Source organism: Doryrhamphus excisus, chromosome 1 (genome assembly GCF_030265055.1).
Source record: "Doryrhamphus excisus isolate RoL2022-K1 chromosome 1, RoL_Dexc_1.0, whole genome shotgun sequence".
In the NCBI taxonomy this organism is placed as follows: domain Eukaryota; kingdom Metazoa; phylum Chordata; class Actinopteri; order Syngnathiformes; family Syngnathidae; genus Doryrhamphus; species Doryrhamphus excisus.
In genome coordinates, this window is record NC_080466.1 from 35,850,853 (window position 1) to 35,873,256 (window position 22,404).

Here is a 22,404-nt window from a genome sequence, read left to right on the forward strand (position 1 = left end):
TTACAATTGAGTGCATCCCATAATCAGTTCACAGTTCCACATGTCCAAAAGGAGTAGGAAGAAGCAAAGCTTATTAAATCCTACCCATCCATCTGGTACTTTTACAATCAGTAACATTTGTTCACTTCCTGCTTTCCTAAGATAGTTTAAGTTTTGTTGTTTTTTTTTTCATTCATTCATTCATTCATTTTCTACCGCTTTTTCCTCACGAGGGTCGCGGGGGTGCTGGAGCCTATCCCAGCTGTCTTTTGGGCGAGAGGCGGGGTACACCCTGGACTGGTCGCCAGCCAATCACAGGGCACATATAGACAAACAACCAGTCACACTCACATTCATACCTATGGACAATTTGGAGTCGCCAATTAACCTAGCATGTTTTTGGAATGTGGGAGGAAACCCGGAGAAAACCCACGCATGCACGGGGAGAACATGCAAACTCCACACAGAGATGGCCGAGGGTGGAATTGAACCCTGGTCTCCTAGCTGTGAGGTCTGTGCGCTAACCACTCAACCGCCGTGCCGCCCTTTGTTTGTTTTATTTTTTAACTTTATTTTTGTCACGTACCGATATGACCATACAAGGGTTCAATTCCACCCTCGGCCATCTCTGTGTGGAGTTTGCATGTTCTCCCCGTGCATGTGTGGGTTTTCTCCGGGTACTCCGGTTTCCTCCCACATTCCAAAAACATGCTACGTTAATTGGAGACTCCAAATTGTCCATAGGTATGAATGTGAGTGTGAATGGTTGTTTGTCTATATGTGCCCTGTGATTTGGCTGGCGACCAGTCCAGGGTGTACCTCGCCTCTCACCCGAAGACAGCTGGGATAGGCTCCAGCACCCCCCGCGACCCCCGTGAGGAAAAAGAGGTAGAAAATGAATGAATGATTTCTAATGCGAAAAATAGATTCCGTTTCAGTCAAGTCAGACTTTATGGAATGGATTAATGACGCTAACCAAGGTTCCACTACAGTGTGAAATTAAACTGAGTATCATTTGAGTGTCCTGTAGTAGGGGCCGAGTGTCTTAGTTTTGGGTCATTAAAATATGCTCATCCTACAATAGTACTTCTTACAGAGAAACACAGCTCATTAGCAGTAATGCTACACACATACAAAACAGCATGATCACAGTAAATCACTTTTAAAATATGAAAATTTCAACATCAAGGCAACACGTATTGCTCAGAGACTTATTCCAAATTGGTGAAAAATATTGTAAAATTAGACATTTTAGAATCACACATTTCTAAAAGTCCATGATATTTCTTTTTGCAGACATCCAAGAGTTGAGGGTTCTGCTCGATGAGAGCTCTCGGACCACTGTCCTATGGTGGCAGTCGGGCGGAGGTAAAGGAAGGTGGCTACGAGGCGAAGTCGAGGTCGGAAGAACCCGCCGGGACTTCATCATCCTCTTTGAGGCAACCCGAGCCTTCAGCAAGCTGGGCCACGTTGCCCTCGATGACGTCGGCTTCACCAGCTGCACGTTGCCAGGTAGGAAGGCACAGACACCCGTTGATGTTTCATGCAAAATCTTCTCAAGTGCTTGTTTATTTTTCTTGCAGAGCCTCAACCCATCTGTCCTGACAACATGTTCACATGCAATAACAGAATGTGCGTGGAGAAGAAACGAGTGTGCGACTTCACTGATGACTGCGGCGACTGGAGTGATGAGATCAACTGTGGTGAGATCTCATAAATGCTTGGAGTTGGAGTTCATTTTCTACCGCTTTTCCTCACGAGGGTCGCGGGGGGGGGGGGGGGGTGCTGGAGCCTATCCCAGCTGTCTTTGGGCGAGAGGCGGGGTACACCCGGGACTGGTCGATGGAGTAAACTAATTCTCCAATTAACACCTATATTCACTTAAGCCTGTAATGAGTCTCTAAACCTATAGAACTACATTGAAATTAACATCTGTGGCTGTAGGCAACATCCCAATGTAGCTTGTTATTAAAACCATAAGATGGCGCTAGCTGCAGTATGATGAGTGATTCATCAGCTTTATCTACCTCTACATGCGCTTTAAAATAGATGTAGGTGAGAAAGTGAATAACGGTTATAAGTATTCATGTTAATTTTGGTGCTTTCATCACGATCCAAATTATCTATCTACTACACTTAATTACTTATTTACTTAATTACTTACGTATTCATTCTTTCATTTTCTACCGCTTATCCTCACGAGGGTCGCAGGGGGTGCTGGAGCCTATCCCAGCTGTCTTCGAGCGAGAGGCGGGGTACACCCTAGACTGGTGGCCAGCCAATCACAGGGCACATATAGACAAACAACCATTCACACTCACATTCATACCTATGGACAATTTGGAGTCGCCAATTAACCTAGCATGTTTTTGGAATGTGGGAGGAAACCGGAGTACCTGGAGAAAACCCACGCATGCACGGGGAGAACATGCAAACTCAACATAGAGGGTGGAATTGAACTCGGGTCTCCTAGCTGTGAGGTCTGCACGCTAACCACTCGACCGCCGTGCAGCCGCTACCTGCAACCCTTGTCATTCCGCAGCATTGGAAATTAATGAAAATGAAATGAATTGTATTCAGTTGAATTGAAGTGTATTATATTATCATTATCGTCTGTAATTAGAGCATTGAGGATATTTACAAGCACAAATCTAACCTGATGATAATGTCACCTTAGAGCTACAAGGCAAGATTGAGCGTTGCAGCTTTGAACAAGGTCTGTGCTCTTGGGCTCAAAACCAATTGGACGAACCCGGAGCCAGATGGATGCGACAAAGAGGACAAGACGCCTGGCCTGACAGTGGACCTCACCGAGATCACACCCTAAACAGTGCTGCAGGTATTAAAGTGTCAAAAAAGGGCACCATAGATAATATAATATATTCAATCTTTTTTATAAAATCAATACATCAATCAATAGAAATGATTTTTTTTCTGCTGAATGAGCCCAGTTTGTATTGTTCCAGGGTTTCTTACTTTGCTCTTCTGGGGGTGTTTGTGCTGCATAAAGTGCAAGTTTTAGCAATTTTTATGCTTGAAAAAGCTTAATTTGGGCAAAACCTACATACAATTATTTTAAATATGGATTTTCCTTTACTAATAGGCAATTTTCAACCACAGAAGTTGATGTTTGCTAAATACAAGGATGAAGAGTCTTGAACCAGTCATGATGTGCTGTATATAGCACTATATTGACACTTACTATGGTACCCATTATGTCATTGGATGCTCATATCACCTCCTACTTCGGTATGTGACAAAAAATAAAAAAATAAAAAAAAATTAAAAAATTTTAAATTTAAAAAATAAAAAAAATTAAAATTGTATAATTAATTATTTAAAAAGACCTTTAACCATATTAGGAAAGCAGGAAGTGAACAAATGTAACAGTTAGTGATTGTAAAAGTACCAGATGGAGGGGTAGGATTTAATAAGCTTTGCTTCTTCCTACTCCTTTTGGACATGTGGAACTGTGAACTGATTATGGGATGCACTTAATTGTAATCTGATGCATGTTCAAATGAAATAAAACCATTACCATTACCATTACCATTACCATTACCAAAAACAGCATGATTTATTGATAGGTTCAGATCTTTTTGAAAAACCGCGGTAGAAATTTTAACCTCAATGTGGCGAGGGATGGCTGTAGTTACTGCCATCAGTCTTATTTGTTGATAGTCAGAGAACATGATTCATGATTTTTTTTTAATTTGATTATATTAACTTTTATTAGGTCAATTGGCAATTTTTCTGTAACTAAGAGTGAATATTGCAGTGTTTTAGCCTTATTCTGCACAGTGTTTGCCGTGATAAGCATCCATTGGCATCATGGTAAAAGACAATATCGGTATATTATATATTGACCAAGCAGCTGTCAATATATTGTGTAACGTGTCCCATACCATTACTCAGGTCACTACACAACTCCTGGGACTCACCTCACTGAGAGGGGGCAGATATCTGAGCTTCTCTCCAGCACATTGCTTCCCAGCTCAAATTGCACGGTGCGTTCAAGTGAAATTTCTGTTCAATGAAAGGAAAAATTGGAAAAAAAAAAGCTAGAAAAAAAAGCTTCAAATTACTATATGCATGGACTCATTGTCTTTGTGTTGTGTCCACACAGATCACATTCTACTACTACAGCCTCGGGGACGCTACGGGAAGACTATCAATGCAGTACAGGACCCTCCGCTTTGGCGACAACGACACCGTGTTGTGGCTCAGGACGCAGAAGGGAAGCTACAGCTGGCAGAGGGTCGACATCAGCTTCTCCTTCTCTGAAATGTGCAAGGTGAGTTTGGTATAACATTGTGTGTTCTTAATGCTTACATCCGGGGTTCTTCCCTCCCCAGATCATCTTTCGGTATGAACAAGGTGATGGTCAAAGAGAACACGTTGCACTGGATGACGTGTCCTTCTCCCAGGAATGTGAGTTCGACCCTGCCAACAGCCAACTGCCTGATATGACAAGCACATCAGCACCGACAGCATCCACCCAAGACCCCACCATGCCAGGCACCTCTGCATCCACTCATACCCCCACCATGCCAGGCACCTCTGCATCCACTCAGGACCCCACCATGCCAGACACCTCTGCATCCACTCATACCCCCACCATGCCAGGCACCTCTGCATCCACTCAGGACCCCACCATGCCAGGCACCTCTGCATCCACTCAGGACCCCACCATGCCAGGCACCTCTGCATCCACTCATACCCCCACCATGCCAGGCACCTCTGCATCCACTCAGGACCCCACCATGCCAGACACCTCTGCTTCCACTGAGGCCCCCACCATACCAAGCACCTCTGCTTCCACCCAGGCCTCCACCATGCCAGACACCACCACCCCTGGAACCTCCCCCTCACCAACCAACCCATGCCAGGTACTTTGTTTATGTCTGATGGCTGCAAGTGCTTTGCAAACAAAGTGTGCAGTCGTTTTGCTTCTTCTGTTTGTGCTGCAGGATGATGAGTTCTTTTGTTGGCGCTCGTCTGGTCAACTGTGCATTCCGGCTACTTTTAAGTGCAATTATCGTGCCGACTGTCCCCAAGGGGAGGACGAGGATGGCTGTGGTGAGCTGCATGTCGCATTCTGTCTTTTCTTCTTTTTGTTCTTATTTCAGTTTTTTCAGCTCACCAGGAGATAGTTAGCATGGCTGCAGGCATTATTTTAGGATCGTAGCAAAGCCTGTTTTTTTTCCCTCCCATGAGGTGGTGAGCATATACACTGTGTGGGCTCATCTACTGTACATCCTGTAGCAAGGGGTGTGTCAGAAACGCAGGGATGTCCAAACTTTTTCACATACTTAAAATGAAAGAATGCAAGATCCACTTTGATATTTTGTAAGGCAACCCATATAGATATGCTAAGAGGTTATAAATACTGTATTTTATGAAAACTGCATTTAAATTCAAACTTTATATACATTTTATTTTCAGAATATTGTGACTTTATTCCCACAACAGATCAACTTTTTTCTCAACCAATTTTTTCCAAAAATTACAACATTATTATTTTGCTTGTCTTTCATAGCATTAGAACTTAAAAATATATGTATTATATATTTTTTTTTCTTTAAGGTTTCAACTCTATGCTACTACAATTATTATTTGTCCTCATAATATTATGAGTTTATTTTTATTGTGACTGTTTTTGTTACTTTTTTCGCTCCATATTTTGACTTTATTGGTATAAAATTACAGGTTTTCAATTTTGTATTTTTTTTTACTGTCCAACTATTTTCTTGTTGTATATTTTCTTAGTCTGACTGTATTATTACTTTATTTTCGTAACGTTCTCCACAACCTCATTTTCCAAAAAATACAACAGTTGTTTCTCACAATATGCTGACTTTAAAAAAAGTTTAATATTTAAACTTTATATTACTAAAATGACATTATTTTTCCTCATAATATTATGGTGTTATTCTGATATAATTTTTAATGTCAGATTACAACTTTCTTTTAATATTTTGACATTATTTGTGTAAATTACTGCTGATTTTTCCTTTTTTTGGAGCTTTTGTTGTAGTTGTGTATTTTTTAGTTTTCTGGTTAAATTATACTTTTAGAATGCCTTGCTGATTTTTTTTAAATTATCATTTGGGCACAAATATTTAAGCTTGTCGCTTAAGACACATGCCGACTCTCTAAGCAACTCAGCCATGCTTCCAGTGCTGAGCTTCACTGAAGGTCAGTAATGACCGACTGCCATCATCACCTTAAACAAATGCAAATGAAAAGTCTAGTTTTTATCCATTAAGAAGCGTTGATCCATCATTTGCATTTTTTTATATTTGGTGTCAAGGTTTTTCTTGTTGTGTTAGGTCTATATTGCATTATCTTCATATTCTGTAAGCTGTGAGAGCCTGGCAAAGATGAATTTCTGTAATGCATCAGACAATGACGCAACCAGTGACATGAAACTACTAAAGCATTAAAAAGTTGAGTAAAAAAAAACAACACATCATCTCCACAGTGAATCACAGTCAGCTGCTGCGGGACACAAACTGCAGCTGTTGTTGACGTCGTCCCTTTTATTCATTTATTTTTTTGATTGAAGTGCGTGTGTCTTGTTCCCGGCATTGGTTACTCACATCTGGCCTCATATGTCTTTAAGGTCCATGCACGTTTGAGAGGGACCAGTGCGGCTGGACAGATGCAAGCCAAGGGCAGAGGAAGTGGTACAGACAGAAAGCAGATGGCAACACGCAGCCTCCCAGCGATCACACCACCCAATCAGGTGTGGTGCCTTTAGGGGCGATGACTAACTTACACGCTCACACTGAATCCTGAACAGCTCCGGTGCAGCCTCCGGAAGAATTCAGGAAGACTGAAATCCCTGTTGTAGGCTCACAGTAGCTCCGTTGTCACCTTTCCGAAGCATTTTGTACGACATAAATCTACGACACAGCGAATGTGCAGGCAAATACGGCTATTGTCTATCAGTAATAAATAATAATAATAATAATAATAATAATAATAATAATAATAATAATAATAATAATAATAATAATAATAATAATAATAATAATAATAATAATAATAATAATAATAATAATAAAAACGTAAGAAACCACATATAGTTGGTGGGTAGACAAATTATTTTTTTCAATTATTTTTTTTTTTTAAATGAACAAAGCATTATTAGAGCCCTGTAGACATGACAAAACACGACTATAGTCACATTTATACTCTTTTTATTTACAACATATTGTGCAACTGCAGGGTCTTGAGACACATGCTAACTCGCAAACTAGAGCGCTAGCGACCTAAACGGTAGCCTCCAAATTATTTCCTTTAAACTTAAATAGCCAAAAACTTACCACTTCCACACGGTTAGGGAGGATAACTATTAACAGTTATTTAACCTTTAACATGAACATTAATCAAACGTAATATTTTTTTCTGGGTACATGATACCATACAGCATCCATATCAGACTGACGCGGGCCGCACTAACATTAAACTTTCATATCAAGGCGGGGGCCTCAAACTAGTGTCCTGCAGACCACATTTGGACCGCGGGCCGCGTGTTTGAGACCCGTGTTAGTTTGTGTTAGCAGCGTGTTAGTGCTCCCCGTGCATGCATGGGTTTTTCTCCGGGGACTCCGCATTCCACAAACATGCTAGGTCCAAATTATCCACAGGTATGAATGTGAGTGTGAATGGTTGTTTGTCTATATGTGCCCTGTGATTGGCTGGCCACCAGTCCAGGGTGTACCCCGGCTCCAGGACCCCCGCGACCCTCGTGAGGAAAAGCGGTAGAAAATGAATGAATGAACTTCCTGTATACAAGGGTAGTTATCATGCAAACTCAAGAGCAGGAGTGAGAACCTACATGAACATCTGCTCACTGTGGGACATTTGTGGAAATCTGGACTGCATCAGGACTGGAGCTGCACCGTAGTCAGTGTGATTCCGGCATTAGGGAATTTGTTAGACAACCTGTTGAATGTGGAACAGTTTTTGGATGTTCTGAGTCACAGTTTTTTTTCTTGCTTCTAAGGCTTCTTCATGATAACCAACTTCAGTCAGACATCCCAGCCGAGTGAGGCCAGACTTCAGAGCCCCTTCCTCCCTCCCGCGTCCCCCTTCTGCCAGATTCAGTAAGCGCCGTCCATGTTGTTGCGGAAATTTTGATAGCCAGCTCAACATGTCGGCCTGTCAGTTGCTCAACCCCCCCTTCCTTCTTTATTCCGGACAGGTTTCACTTCCACATCAGCTCCGAGTGTGCTGGCTCGCTCCGAGTGCTGACGCAGCAAGATGATGGAAGTGAAGCAATCCTGTGGTCACGCAACCGCCGCACCGTTCACCATTGGACGCCTGAATATCTGCCCTTGTGGACGCACCTGCACCCTCGCAAGGTGACCGCTAACAAGTAAACATAAAATCACAGGTGCCCCTTTGAACATGGCTTCAAATTACCGTAAATCTTCTAATAAATCCCTATATTTAATTGAAATTCTGAAATACTTCAACAATACAGACATGGTGCAGATGTTACAAAGTGAGCATCAGTTTTATCAGAACAGGACAGTAATGGGGGTTCCCATCCCATTCTCCGCTGCTTATCCGGGTCTGAGTCGTGGGGGCAGTAATCTCAGTGGGGAAGCCTAACTTCCCGTCCCAGGCCACCTCCTCCAGGTCCACCGGGAGGACACCAAGGGGTTCCCAGGCCAGCTGTGAGACATAATCCCTCCAGCGTGACCGAGGTCTACCCCAGGGTCTCCTGATTGGGCATGCCCATAACACCTCACCTGTTTTGTGGGTGAATACAACCTATTATGAGTTAGCACATCCTTTGAGTGTGAATGGTTGTTTGTCTTTTTGTGCCCTGTGATTGGCTGGCGACCAGTCCAGTGTGTACCCCGCCTCTCGACCCTCGTGGCATTGACAATGGATGGCTAAATGGATTATTTTTAATATAAATTAAGTATCTTCAAGCAAAAAAATGCTAAAATTATTCAAAATACACATTCAAAGACATTGATAAAATGTAGTATTCTACAGTGTGTCGGTGTCAGTAATGTTACTATAATTATAAATGCTCCAATTAACGTCTCTATTCAATAAACATCGCCTCCTACAGTTGTATGGGTGTGTGATACACACAAACAATTACTTAATTATGTATTTTTTTCTATAGATGAAGATGGCAGTAGCTGCATTTGAAGTACCAAGCGTGGTCAGGAAGAAGCAGTTTTATCTACCTTTGCATCAGATTTTAAATATTGCTACTCAACTGCTTGCTGCTATTACACCATTGGTTGTGTTGTGCAGTGTCATTTTTCATAAATGACCATGGGCTCAGATTCTCATCCACTCCAAATCGATACTGAAGTTAAAACATGTACTTGTTATACACTACTGGTCAAAAGCTTTAGAACACCCCAATGTTTTTCCATGTATTTATTGGAATTCAAGTCAACAAATAGCTTGGAATGGTGCAAAGGTAAGAGGTGAAATGCCAGAGGTTAAACAAATGGTAAGGTTACCCAAAAACTAAAATATTATGTATATTTCAAAATGATACAAAGAGGCCTTTGGTGCAACTCATTCCTACAGGTCTTCCAAAAACTGGAGCACTTACTACATCCTATGTCTGCATGACAACAGTGTTCGAAACACACTGTTGTACTATACCTTCGTGAACATGAGTTGAGCAGCATTTTACAGGAGAAAGTCATTTGTTGTTACAAAAGTGGTAAGAAAAAAGGGAACTAACAGTGGAAGAGAAACAGGCCATCTTAACGCTTGCATTAAAAAAAAAATCCTCCGGAGAAATTGGACTGGTCGAAAACTTTTGTATAGTCATCAGTTAAGTCAAGTCAAGAAAATATTCACTACAATTTTGCCTCAGTTGTCATACCGAAATGCACGTTACAAAATGTTTGTTTGTCCATTAATGTATCTTCATTCATTCATTTTCTACCGCTTCTCCTCACGAGGGTCGCGGGTGGTGCTGGAGCCTATCCCAGCTGTCTTCGGGCGAGAGGCAGGGTACACCCTGGACTGGTCGCCAGCCAATCCCAGGGCACATATAGACAAACAATCATTCACACTCACAGTCATACCTATGGACAATTTGGAGTCGCCAATTAACCTAGCATGTTTTTGGAATGTGGGAGGAAACCGGAGTACCCGGAGAAAACCCACGCATGCACGGGGAGAACATGCAAACTCCACACAGAGATGGCCGAGGGTGGAATTGAACCCTTGTACGTGACAAAAATAAAATAAAAAAATAAAACAAACAAAACAAAAAAAATACTTTAACTATATTAGGAAAGCAGGAAGTGAACAAATGTAACAGTTAGTGATTGTAAAAGTACCAGATGGAGGGGTAGGATTTAATAAGCTTTTGCTTCTTCCTACTCCTTTTGGACATGCAAGGGGAGAACATGCAAACTCCACATAGAGATTGCCGAGGGTGGAATTGAACCCTGGTCTAATAGCTGTGAGGTCTGTGCGCTAACCACTCGACCACCGTGCAGCTATACAGGAATTTCTTGTAAACCAGGGGTCTCAAACACGCGGCCCACGGGCCAAATGTGGTCCGCAGGACACTAGTTTGAGGCCCCCGCCTTGATATGAAAGTTTAATGTTAGTGTGGCCCGCACAAATTTGATATGGATGCTGTATGGTATCATGTACCCAGAAAAAATTATTACGTTTGATTAATGTTCATGTTAAAGGTTAAATAACTGTTAATAGTTATCCTCCCTATCCGTGTGGAAGTGGTAAGTTTTTGGCTATTTAAGTTTAAAGGAAATAACTTGAAGGCTACCGTTTAGGTTTAGGTCACACAGACATTGCCGAGGGTGTAATTGAACCCTGGTCTAATAGCTGTGAGGTTTGCGCGCTAACCACTCGACCGCCGTGCAGCCCCCATTAATGTATCTTTCCGCCAAAATAAAACGTCACCGATTCACTGTCCATACATAATTTTTTTTAATTGAGTATGGCTACTAAATAACCCACCATGGGGCCAAACAAAGTTGTGAGTGCCAACAATTAGATAAAAGAGGTGAAAAACACTTCTGAATGAAATCTTTCCAGGACATACCGTACAGGAAGTCCATAATAAGATTTCATTTTGAATTATTTTGACCTTTTTTCTGCATGTAAAACTATAAGTATTTTCTGGAAAGGATTCAAATTACGTTGTTTCCTATGGGAAAAGTTGCCTTTTGGTTTTTGTCTGATGTTGGTTGCAGTCTAGGTACAACACTATGGGCATATGGGCATTCATTTATTATGCATTGTGCTTCACATTGAAAAGGAGTAGAATATTGCACCACATTTGACAACAATGTGTCTTTATTATTATAATTGTTTTGGGAGTAATTCCTGTTAAAACATTGTTTTTCTCAGGTGTGGTTCAGCAGCTGGATTGAAGCGTACCGGGGAAACGGCGCCACTGAAGCTTGTGTTGTCGCTGTGGATGATGTCTCTTTCCTCAACTGTGAGGACTCTTTCCACCCGCCAGGTAAATGGGATTCTTATGATCTTCTTGATAAAGATATTTATTCCAGTTTGCCACCTCTTCCTGCAGAGCTCTCTGCCTTGGGATGCACTTTTGAAGACGATCTGTGTGTTTGGGTGCAAGGGGCCAGTGATGACCTGGACTGGATCAGTTGGTCGGGCCCAACTGACACACCAAACACCGGGCCTGTTGGCGACCACACAACTGGAAAAGGTAATTATGACACAGTAAGATGGGGGATGGACTGGCTCTCTTTTCATCGATGCTTGTTTTCCACAGGAAAATACCTCTACATCGAGAGCTCCCCTCCAAGCGCCAAGAGTCATGTTGCCCAGCTGAAGTCAGCATTGCTGCCGCCTGCTGGTGAACAAGGGTACTGTTTAACATTCTGGTACCACATGTTTGGAGCCACTGTGGGTTCTTTGAGCATGTTCCTACACACCGCCATGGACAAAACACTGGTAAGACACAAAGGGAATTGTACATGTACATGTCTGTGCATAATGTGTTCATTTTAATGGTCTCGAATGACAGGAATACGGGCCAAATGCATCCCGCGGGACGCTAGTTTGAGGCCCCTGCCTTGATATGAAAGTTTAATTTGTTTAATTTGTTTTTTGATTTGCTTATTTATTTTTCCATCTTATTTTGTGTTGAAAAATAAAAATTAACATTGAACATTTATTTAATAATTTAATAATAAATATAAATTAATTTGTTCATTTGTTTCATTTGCTTTTTGATTTGCTTATTTATTTTTCCATCTTATTTTGTGTCAAAAAATAAAAATTAACATTAAACATTTATTTAATGATTTAATCATAAATACAAATTAATTTGTTAATTTGTTTCACTTGTTTCATTTGTTTTTTGATTTGCTTATTTATTTTTCCATCTTATTTTGTGTCAAAAAATAAAAATTAACATTAAACATTTATTTAGTAATTTAATAATAAATACAAATTAATTTATAATAATTTATTATAATTTAATGTTTTATCCGAGCTTTTGCAAAGAACCAAAGCACTGAAAAAGTCGAGGGTATAGCAGAAGCATTGAAGACTATATTATATATATATATATTTATTAATATTTACTTACTAATATTTTCTTTATATATATATATATATATATATATATATATATATATATATATATATATATATATATATATATATATATATATATATATATATATATATATATATATATATATATATATATATATATATTTATTTTTTTATTTTTATTTATTTATATATATTTTTATTTATTTTTTATTTTTATTTATTTATATATATTTTTTTACCTGATGCAGCCCAGCCTCACCCAGACCCTAGCTCCAGTGGCCCCCAGGTAAATTGAGCTTGAGACCCCTGCTCTATTGTGTGCACCTTGGTCCCATAGATTTTCCCTATATATGATACTGTTATCATGGTTGTGAAATTGCAGTTACAAAACAACTGTGTTCTGTGCAGTTTCGCTGTATACTGCAGTGTTGCAAAAACCTCCTCACATCCTCATTGTGCCGCATGAATCACCGGCCCCTCCGTCCTTCCTGTAGGTGTGGCAAAAATCAGGAAACCAAGGGGATGAGTGGCAGCTAGCACAGAGTCACGTGACCTTGCAGAAGATCCATCAAGTGATTGTGGAGGCCAGCGTGGGAGGAGAGGCGGGTGACATCGCCATTGATGACGTCTCACTTGTTCCCGGTGTATGCTTTGCCTCTGGTAAAACAAAACAAAACAAAACACAAATATTTCACTATTGCTGTTTGAAAATATTTTTTTAACATAGTTGGATGGATAGATACACTGAACAAAAACAGAAATGCAACATTTTTGGTTTTGCTCTCATTTTCCATGAGTATTTTTATTCACTAATCTGACTAAATCTGTTTCTGAGCTTTCATAATCCCTCCACCTCACAGATGTGGCATATAAAGATGCTGATTAGACAGCATGATTACTTTGGCTGGCCACAATAAAAGTCAACTGCAAGTTTTTCTGTAGTGACTGGTTGACTGGATACCGACTGATTTCCTGACGCCCGTGGCACACCTCAATACAGTTAAACTGCACACTCTAGAATGGCCTTTTACTGTGGCCAAACTAAGGCACGTTTGTTCCATAATAACACGCCACACTTCTGAGGCAGATGGATTATGATTTTTTTTATTTTATTTTATTTTGGCAAATATATGAAACATTACAGTGCATTTCTTACATTAATCAAAATATTGCAAGATATAATCATGTTCATGCCACAGTCCTGTTTTCCCCTGTTATTATCATTGTAATATTATTATTGTTATTATCATTATTCTTTATCATTATTTCCATTATTATTGTTATTATTATCACCATTATTATAATCATCATTAATATTGCCATTTTCTTCATTATAATTGTAACAATTTTTGGATTTTTTTTTAATTATTTAATTTTTCATTGCTTCTTGTGAAGCAATGAAAGATGTATGTATTTTTACATTTGATTAATGCTGTATCATTCCATTTGTTGTTTTCTGAAATCCTCAGTATTTATGCTTTTATTGTCAATTTATTAGCCCACTTTTTCCCCCTAAGTGTAATTATGTCTACATTATTCCTTTGCCTCCAAACATCTTCAGCAGGCGTGTGCGATTTTGAAGAAGGGAGCTGTAACTGGCAGCAGGACACCAACGATGACACCGACTGGATCCGACAGTCAGGCCCCACCTTGAATCCCAACACGGGCCCCGACAGCGACCACACCACCAACACGCCCATGGGCCATTACTACTACCTGCCCTCCTCTAACCTCGACACTGATGGCCAGACCGCCGCTATGTTGTCACCTTTCTACAAACCGAATGAACGTAGGTCCCTCAGTGTCAGGTCAAAATTGGATAGAAACCACAAGATCTGATACCAAAAAGAGTCACTTTGTTTCTTTTAGGAAATGGAGGATGCGTGCAGATTTGGTACCACATGTATGGCAGAGGCATGGGGACATTCAACATTTATCAGCACAGCCAAGATGGCATCAGACAGCTGGTTTTCTCCCAAAGCGGGGACCAGCGGCGGCTGTGGAGGTTGGCACAGGCTTCACTTCTGCCTTCACGTCAGCCATACCGGGTGAGTCGCACTTGGCATGTTTGCCCACCAGGTTTGGTACGTTTGTACGGTTCCTTTGGTTAAGTGTGAATGGCATCCCACTCCAAATACACATGTGGATCTCTGACCTGTAGCGGGACTCGAACGACTTCATCTAAGAAGTTTAGCATGGATCTTACTAGTCTGTTTCAGCTCATAGTGGAAGGCGTGAAGGCCGGTCCCACCCGGGAGGGCGACATGGCTTTTGACGATGTCCACCTGTTAGACATGAATTGCCCCCCTCGCGGCACCTGCGATTTTGAGATCAACATGTGCAGCTGGACCAATGTTCAGGGATCAGTGGACCAGGACGACTGGCTCCGAGGCAATGGAGCCTCCACGAACCCAATCACGGGACCCAGCGTGGATCACACCACAAATACGCCATACGGTTAGTCCTTCTGTTAGAGGCAATGTAGTGTCCCATTTTTTTCACTGTTTAAAACTATGCTATTGGGCACATTATCCACTTTTTACAAATACAGTGTCACATTTCAGTTAAAGATTCACAGATTCACTCTAAATCATGCTTTTTTCCCCTTTGAATACGGCCTATTAGTAAAACAATATGCATATTTACACAGATTCTACATAGTTCTTGTCTAAAGGAAGCATGTTCTAGCATCAAAATGACTTAATTAACTAAAATACAAATAGAAGGCATTCAAAAGACTCATTCAAAGATGATGATGCAATGTGGTACTCCACACTGGTCACTAGGTGTCAGTAGTTACTACGTTACTGTAATGTTCGCAGAGGCACAAACGCACCAGACTTAATCCTCGAAACAACAGGATTTTATTGCAGGCTTGAATTATATTATCAACACGCAGAATAGTCATGACAAAATAATAATAATAATCAGAATAATAATACAGGCTTTGAACCCCCGACATCACTTCCTTTCCACGGAACACATATATTGCAACACACACAAGAACGCGTCTTCGGCCCATGCCCAGCAGGAAGTGCAGGGCTCCAAAATAAGAGCACAGGACAGGAAGTAACATGACACTGTTGAAAAAACGTATTTATGAAAAGGAAACCTGTATTTCGTGGCAATACGCTTATCATAGTACATTCTGGAACAAATTAACCACACTTACCCAATGTAATACATGGCATATATCACATACAATAACGTACTTTAAGGAGTGGGACAGGAGGACGTTATCATGCTACTATGTTGTGTTAGCATAGCCATTGTAGAAAAACAAACACCTCAAACGTCTGAGGTTTACAAAGCAGCTAGCTAGCTGTCCAAAAGCTGCCAGTAGCTCCTAAACACTTTTCAATTAGCTCTCCAAAGACTTTATTAATTTTTATCAACTCCTATACCCACTATATTAGAAAGTTTTGTTTGGAGTAGTCAGGAAGTACTTTGGTAGTGTGACCAATCACAGCGGGGTGGGCGTGTCCGGAGGTGGACCTTGGGTGGAATAAATTAAAGCAGACTATTTTGGCAGGAAGCACAAATTACAAGGAAATACAGCTGGAATAGGTGCAGACTCTGGAATATCTAGAAAGTTTTGTGTGGGTTATAGTATGTAGCTGCTATAGGAGTCCGCAACCCAATCCAAAGGGTCGAAAATGAACACAAAAGATCCCCTTTAAGCGCCTCTTCTCTTAAAAGTGAGGCAAACGAGTGACGGCGTTATATTTGGTGCTTATGAACAGGCTCCGGGGAAACATTTTAGAAATAATTTTAAAGTCAGATTACTATCTGACGATTGTACTCGCAAATCCGCCATCTTTGAACAGGTCACTACCTCTACGTGGACAGCTCAGTGGGTCAGTTGCCCGACGCCGCCTTCCTCATAGGTGATGTGCTGCAACCAACCACAAGAGGGCACTGTCTTGTATTCTGGTACTACATGTTTGGCTCTCACATTGGGACCCTGCGAGTTTACGTAAATGACAGGTAAGCCATCAGTAGTGTGTCATCAGTCGTCACAGATGTGTGAATTCATAATTAATTTAAATTATTTCACTTGTCTTACAGAAAAACACACGCCAGTGGTAACGAGGCAGGCTTTGAGAAGTGGGAAGAGATTGGAAACAAGAGAGAGAAGTGGCTGAAGGCCAGTGTGTTTGTTAAAGCTGACGAGGCATTCTGGGTAATGCAAATCGGTACATGAGCCATGTCATCAATTCGGACTATCTTCTAAAACTTGCTTTGTGCACCAGTTTGCGTTTGTGTATCAGAGGGGTGAGGATGCAGGTGGCGTCATTGCCCTGGATGACATCAGCATCCTTCATGGACCCTGCTACCCTGAACCTACCACAGACCCTGCTGTTGATGACAACAATGGTGACTTGGCACACACTTTGGAATTATTTGACTTTTTTTTTTCAAAGAGCTTATTTTCATGTGCTCTTTCTGCAGATGTGCTGTTTGCCGGCATCGCAGTGGGTCTGACTCTCTTTGTAGGAGTCATCATCATCGCCTACCTATTTAGACAGAACAGGAATCTCTGTGCAAAGTAAGGCAAAATGAAAAATACAGCAATGATATGCAGGCTTTTATATGACTGATGTTTTTCAGAAGGCACACAGATACCACAAGCAACAACATACTTGATCAGAACGCCATGTTTGACCTCTACGACTGCCAAATTGATGTGAGCAGGATCAGACGATCTTATTGGATTCTTTAGAAGAACAAGAAAAATAAAACATGTTTTCTTACAGGGCACGCAACATGGAACCATATCCAACAGGTCCATCAACCTGCATGATGCAACCAACACACAATCATCCAACGCCTAGCTCAGAAATCCCTTTATATTGATTTGTATAGATGTTTTTAACATTATTGGAAACATATGGGGAAAAAAGAAATCCAAAAGCATGTATAATTAAGATAATGGATGTATTGATATACTGTATGTTCTGCCTTCTTTTTTTGTTGTAATATGAAAATACTGCTAACTGTCAAAGTTCATGACTGACAGCACATTGTTAAATGCCCTTTAAAAAAATAAAAGCACACCTAGACAATGTATTTTCATTTACAATGGTGTTAAAATGCATAAAGCTCACATCAATTACACAATATAATTAAATTCTGAATTATTTATAATAATGCAATTTGGTATATAAATATATTTATTTGTGTATTTATTTATTTAGGTATTGGCATCAACATTTAAACCCTTTCTCTTAACATTTTTGCTCAATTTTTAATTTTTTTTAAATTTTTATTTTTAAAATGTGCACTTTATAAAGTTGTCTATAGTGTCTATAGACACCCTGGTTGTTTATCACTGTAAGAGATAATTTAACACTGTTTATTAGTGTGGTTGTAGTTTGTAAAGGTTTGAGCTGTTCAATTTATTATTATTTTATTGACCATGTAATTAAGCTAGATAAGGTGAGTAAACAAAACGAGTGTGGGTGTAATTCCTCTTCCAAACACTAGATGTCAGTAGTGCCTTCAATGCTTTTTGGCAGCGCGATAGGAAACGTGAAGAAGTCGACACACTGGACTCGAAGCAGACGGCCTCCGCCCCCAGTAAAACCGTGACAGGGCCACACCTTGGGGAACAATGGGTGTCACCGTTGATTGCATCAATCCCGGCGACGGTATAGACTACCTAATTGTTTTATGCAACATGTAAAACTTCGAATTAACGTATTTTATTCTACCGTGTCTCTCCATGTAGGAAAAACGTTTGCCGCGAAAGGCCAGCAAGTCAGCGTGCACTACGTCGGTGAGCTCCTATTGTTTTCCTCCACTCCACTAATAAGCTTATGGAAAATAAAAACGCCATGTTTTAGGTCGGGATTCAGTTATGTGTCTTTTGTCTAGTTTGTGCCGTTATTCTATACTTTTAATTTGTCGTTTTTTGTTCCGCCTCGAGTGGCGGTACGCGAGCTAGCAAGATGTTTCGAAGCATTTCCATTAAGGAATCGGATATTATCTCTGTATATATGTGACATTGAAATCCACCTAAAGCACACCAAACATGCGTTGTTATTTTAGCACAGTTTAAAATCAGTAATAATAAATCATTTAATCCGGCATATTAGCTCAAGCACATAACCACCGCCCACACCCTGAGGCTAACGTTAGCTAGCTGCGCTAATGCTAGCCGGCTAGCTTCATATCCAACCTTAAATATGGAATCTAATCGTCACTCTTGTCCGCTCGTACAGGGACACTGACAAATGGCACTAAGTTTGACTCCTCCAGGGACCGAGGCCAGCCCTTTAAATTCAAACTGGGCTGTGGTGAAGTCATTCGAGGCTGGGATGAGGGGGTCGCTCAGGTAAGAAAATAATTCAATTTTAATTGGAAAATAAACACACATCACAAGGTATCCGATGGTAATATGGCAATACAATCATGTACACTAATAATACATAGTAAATGTTTTGTGGTCTGTCGCTATACGGAAAAATCTAAGCTCCCACGATAGTGTATACGGGTGCACTGTATGTAATGCATTGGAAAAACTATATAGAGTAATCCAATGGTAATGTGTATGGAGCGTGGTATGACGTCGTGTTATTCTACTCAAACTATTTCAGCTCATCGTTGAAACATCATCTTGTTGGATCTCGTTGTGACCACTAGATGGCAGTGTTACAATGAGTACTAACGTAAGGACTGCTGTGACTTTTACATCTGCTAATGTTGCCTGAATTTGTTATATTTCGTATTCCATTCTATTCCTGGTGCTCATGTGAGCATAGCTAGCATATTCCCTCTGCTGAAAATCTATCTTCCTTTATGGATGGATAATATCAGGTAATGCTCTATTTTTCTCACATTTTTTTCCTCCATGTCCCCTTGGGGGCTACATAGGTTCGAAATGACGCCATCTCTGAATTAGCTAGCGAATTTTAGCCAATTTTAAGATTGGTTAGGATGAGGTTATGAGTCTAGCCAAAGTTACCATGGTGATACAGCTTCTTTAAACGAGAACTACCTTCGCTGAATAGGCTATCCACTCAGCACTGCTCGCTAACCCGCTAAACTTGCTTGTTGTTTCAGATGAGCGTGGGCCAGAAGGCCCGCTTGACCTGCACGCCAGATTACGCCTACGGCGGCCGAGGTTTCCCTCCCGTCATTCCGGCCAACGCCACTCTCATCTTTGAAGTGGAACTGCTTGGAATTGTTTGACTTGTTCATTTCGGGGGGTTTGTAGTTCATCAGAACCTGTCATTCCAACCTCATCTGTCACAAACAAAGATGCTTTCAGGGGTGTTTACATAATCAGATATCTTGGATTCTCCTGTTCTTTTTTTTAAATTGATATTTGATTGATAATGTAGTGGATTCATGTTAAATTTGGCTCGTAAATGTTTGACTTGACACTCAGGTGCCCATTGAAGCAGAATGCTCTACATGCACTATAAAATCACAACTTGCGTGCCATCCAATTAGTGGTAGATGAACACCAAATGTATTTGCATTGATATGACAGCTTTGGCACAATAGTTAAAACACGTCACCTCATATTATACGGATATAGATATCAATGAAGGCCTCCGATTTAATCAGCGCTTGTTGTGTAGAAGCTGGAAGTGAAGTGTCCTTGTATCACGTCATCGTGCTTTGTAAGCTTTTGTTTCCGCTATCAAACCACTAGAAACAGCCTCTGTTATGTTCTTGCATTAAAAACGAGTACACCACATTTATTTTTGTTTGCGTCATCTTGTTTTATGTTGAATTTCACAAGTGTTTCTTCGATAAGAAGCCTATGATCAAAATGCTTCTTAGAGTCAAATCAGAGTCCCATTAAAAGCAAACAAACTTGCATCTGCTAAAAGGGAAGTCAATGGTTAAAAGTATTTAGGTACTTGTACTTTATTTGCATGCTTAATGGCATCAAACCTTCAATTTAAAGAAACTTTAAGAACCTAATTTAGCCATAATCTCTGTTGACCAACTAAAACATAAAGCACTGACATCTACTGGTCAACGTTGGAACCGCAGCGAAAAGCACAACCACTGGTGGCTTTAGGACGGCTCGGATTTTTGATTACTGACTGTGGACACTGAAAAAAAGTCGCCTCTGTTTTCCTGACTAACTCTGTTATTGAAATTAACTTTTCTAAAACACTCAAACACGCTGCAAAGCAAAACAATATTTTCACCGTGGAAGTGAGACACACTGCCTTTACGCTATGAACGTGTGTCGTTCTTAAGTGTCACAATTCCGACGGCCCATGAAGGCAGCGCGCACCTCTCCTCACCGGGCTTGACAAAAAGACGCTCAACTGGTCTGAGGCCAGTTTGGAAGCCTGTCATAAACTTTTAACTTATGGTGAAGCTCACAGCGCTTCCTCGTCTGGGACTACTACTGGATTTGCCAAAAGAGAAAAATATCAAATTAACTCCCGAGGAAATAATGGAGAGATTTTGTGTTGGAAGTGTTTTTTTGCTAATTGTTTTGCAGCTTCAGATCAGCTTCATCAAGCCAGAATCTGCTTTTGGTAAGTCACACAAATGAGCTTTTGAATGCAATGTTATTCTTTATATTTGCACTATTTTATCCAAATTCTGCACTTAATTTAAAAAAAAAACGTCACTCTTCCAAAATGCAAGTAACATTATACACACAATTTATGTGTAAGACTTCAATTGGATTTTTTTTGCAAATATTTCTTTAGGGTGGCCAAAGTGAAACCATTTCTCACATGGGGGGGCAATAAGCTGATACCTGTAGTCGGCCAGTGGGGTGGCCGGAGAGTGACCAGCCACCCCGTAGCTCAGCCAATCGCCACAACCCAGTACATTATTGGGCCATGCAGCATGTGACAGACACACACACACACACACACCAAAGACGCCCGTGTACCCAGCAGCCTCACATGCCCGCTGTCTGGTGTGAAGAATGTGGGGGCTGCCTTCACCCTCTGCTGTGAAGAGCAAAGTGAGTCACCGGCCATGAGCAAGGCATGTTTGCCACATGGGCCTTCAAGCACAATGAGGCCTTCAGGGACTGGAGCTCTCTCGTCTCTGCATGTCAACACTCACTCATGTAGGAAAGTTTGAAATACGACGCCAGTGGTGACGGGTATTATGGTTGAAGTTATTGTGTGATTGATTGATGTTATATGGAATTCTTTTAGATGTTTGGGGGTTTCAAACATTGTTATACATAACAAATCCTTGTATCGCTATCAGTATTTTGGCTTTATCTCATCACTTTATGCCACCGGAGGGTAGCATGGAATATTCCAAGGAAAGCTCAGAATTCATGGCGGTGTCCCTCATTCTTTCGTTTTTTTCTGCATCTGAGAAAGGCTTCTTAGGCATACTCCAAATCCTCCAAAAAGTCAGCACAAATGTGACAAGAATAGAATAATTTCCAACTTGATATGATTAATTTAGTTGAGTGGACCTTCGGTCACTTCGACCTTGTCTTCTGTTATTATATACTATATGTTTGAAATTTGAACTTATTTGAAACTATTATATACTATTTATTTGAAATAATTGTCATTATTTTTGTTGGCTGTTCAACATGACATTCATTCTTATTTGATTTTATTTTTTTAATGTAATTTAATATATTTATGTTATATATATATTTACATTTAATATTTATATTAGTTTCTATTATTATTTAATTTTATTTTATTTTTAAAATGTAATTTAATATATTTAGATTATATATATGTATATTTAATACTTATATTAGTTTCTATTATTTAATTTTATTTCATTATTTAAATGTAATTTTATATATTTATGTTATGTATATATTTACATTTAATATTTATATTAGTTTCTATTATTTAATTTAATTAAATTTTTTAAATGTAATTTAATATATTTATT

At 40.2% G+C, this 22,404-nt stretch overlaps 2 protein-coding genes across 2 annotated transcripts in view; both read left to right on the plus strand.

The window, feature by feature from the left end:
• The window catches only part of LOC131104261 (MAM and LDL-receptor class A domain-containing protein 1-like), a 34,856-nt gene extending 17,264 nt beyond the window's left edge, over positions 1–17,592 (plus strand). The window contains exons 25-47 of the mRNA XM_058051680.1: positions 1,276–1,491; positions 1,563–1,682; positions 2,657–2,818; positions 3,895–3,986; positions 4,106–4,273; positions 4,335–4,868; positions 4,950–5,058; positions 6,605–6,727; positions 7,994–8,093; positions 8,192–8,351; positions 11,362–11,476; positions 11,543–11,686; positions 11,753–11,934; positions 13,038–13,203; positions 14,105–14,332; positions 14,413–14,591; positions 14,763–15,000; positions 16,371–16,530; positions 16,612–16,726; positions 16,797–16,920; positions 16,996–17,092; positions 17,155–17,230; positions 17,301–17,592. Coding sequence (XP_057907663.1) covers positions 1,276–1,491; positions 1,563–1,682; positions 2,657–2,818; positions 3,895–3,986; positions 4,106–4,273; positions 4,335–4,868; positions 4,950–5,058; positions 6,605–6,727; positions 7,994–8,093; positions 8,192–8,351; positions 11,362–11,476; positions 11,543–11,686; positions 11,753–11,934; positions 13,038–13,203; positions 14,105–14,332; positions 14,413–14,591; positions 14,763–15,000; positions 16,371–16,530; positions 16,612–16,726; positions 16,797–16,920; positions 16,996–17,092; positions 17,155–17,230; positions 17,301–17,378 — 3,686 coding nt within the window. The 3' untranslated portion in view covers positions 17,379–17,592. The remainder of the gene's footprint in view (positions 1–1,275; positions 1,492–1,562; positions 1,683–2,656; positions 2,819–3,894; positions 3,987–4,105; positions 4,274–4,334; positions 4,869–4,949; positions 5,059–6,604; positions 6,728–7,993; positions 8,094–8,191; positions 8,352–11,361; positions 11,477–11,542; positions 11,687–11,752; positions 11,935–13,037; positions 13,204–14,104; positions 14,333–14,412; positions 14,592–14,762; positions 15,001–16,370; positions 16,531–16,611; positions 16,727–16,796; positions 16,921–16,995; positions 17,093–17,154; positions 17,231–17,300) is intronic.
• Positions 17,593–18,055: 463 nt separating this feature from the next.
• LOC131127791 (uncharacterized) lies at positions 18,056–20,251 on the plus strand. The gene is made up of 4 exons (XM_058070033.1): positions 18,056–18,194; positions 18,275–18,322; positions 18,768–18,880; positions 19,609–20,251. The coding sequence occupies exons 1-4, from the start codon at positions 18,158–18,160 to the stop codon at positions 19,735–19,737; spliced, it is 327 nt and encodes a 108-aa protein (XP_057926016.1). The 5' UTR covers positions 18,056–18,157; the 3' UTR covers positions 19,738–20,251.
• The last annotated feature ends 2,153 nt before the right edge of the window (positions 20,252–22,404 follow it).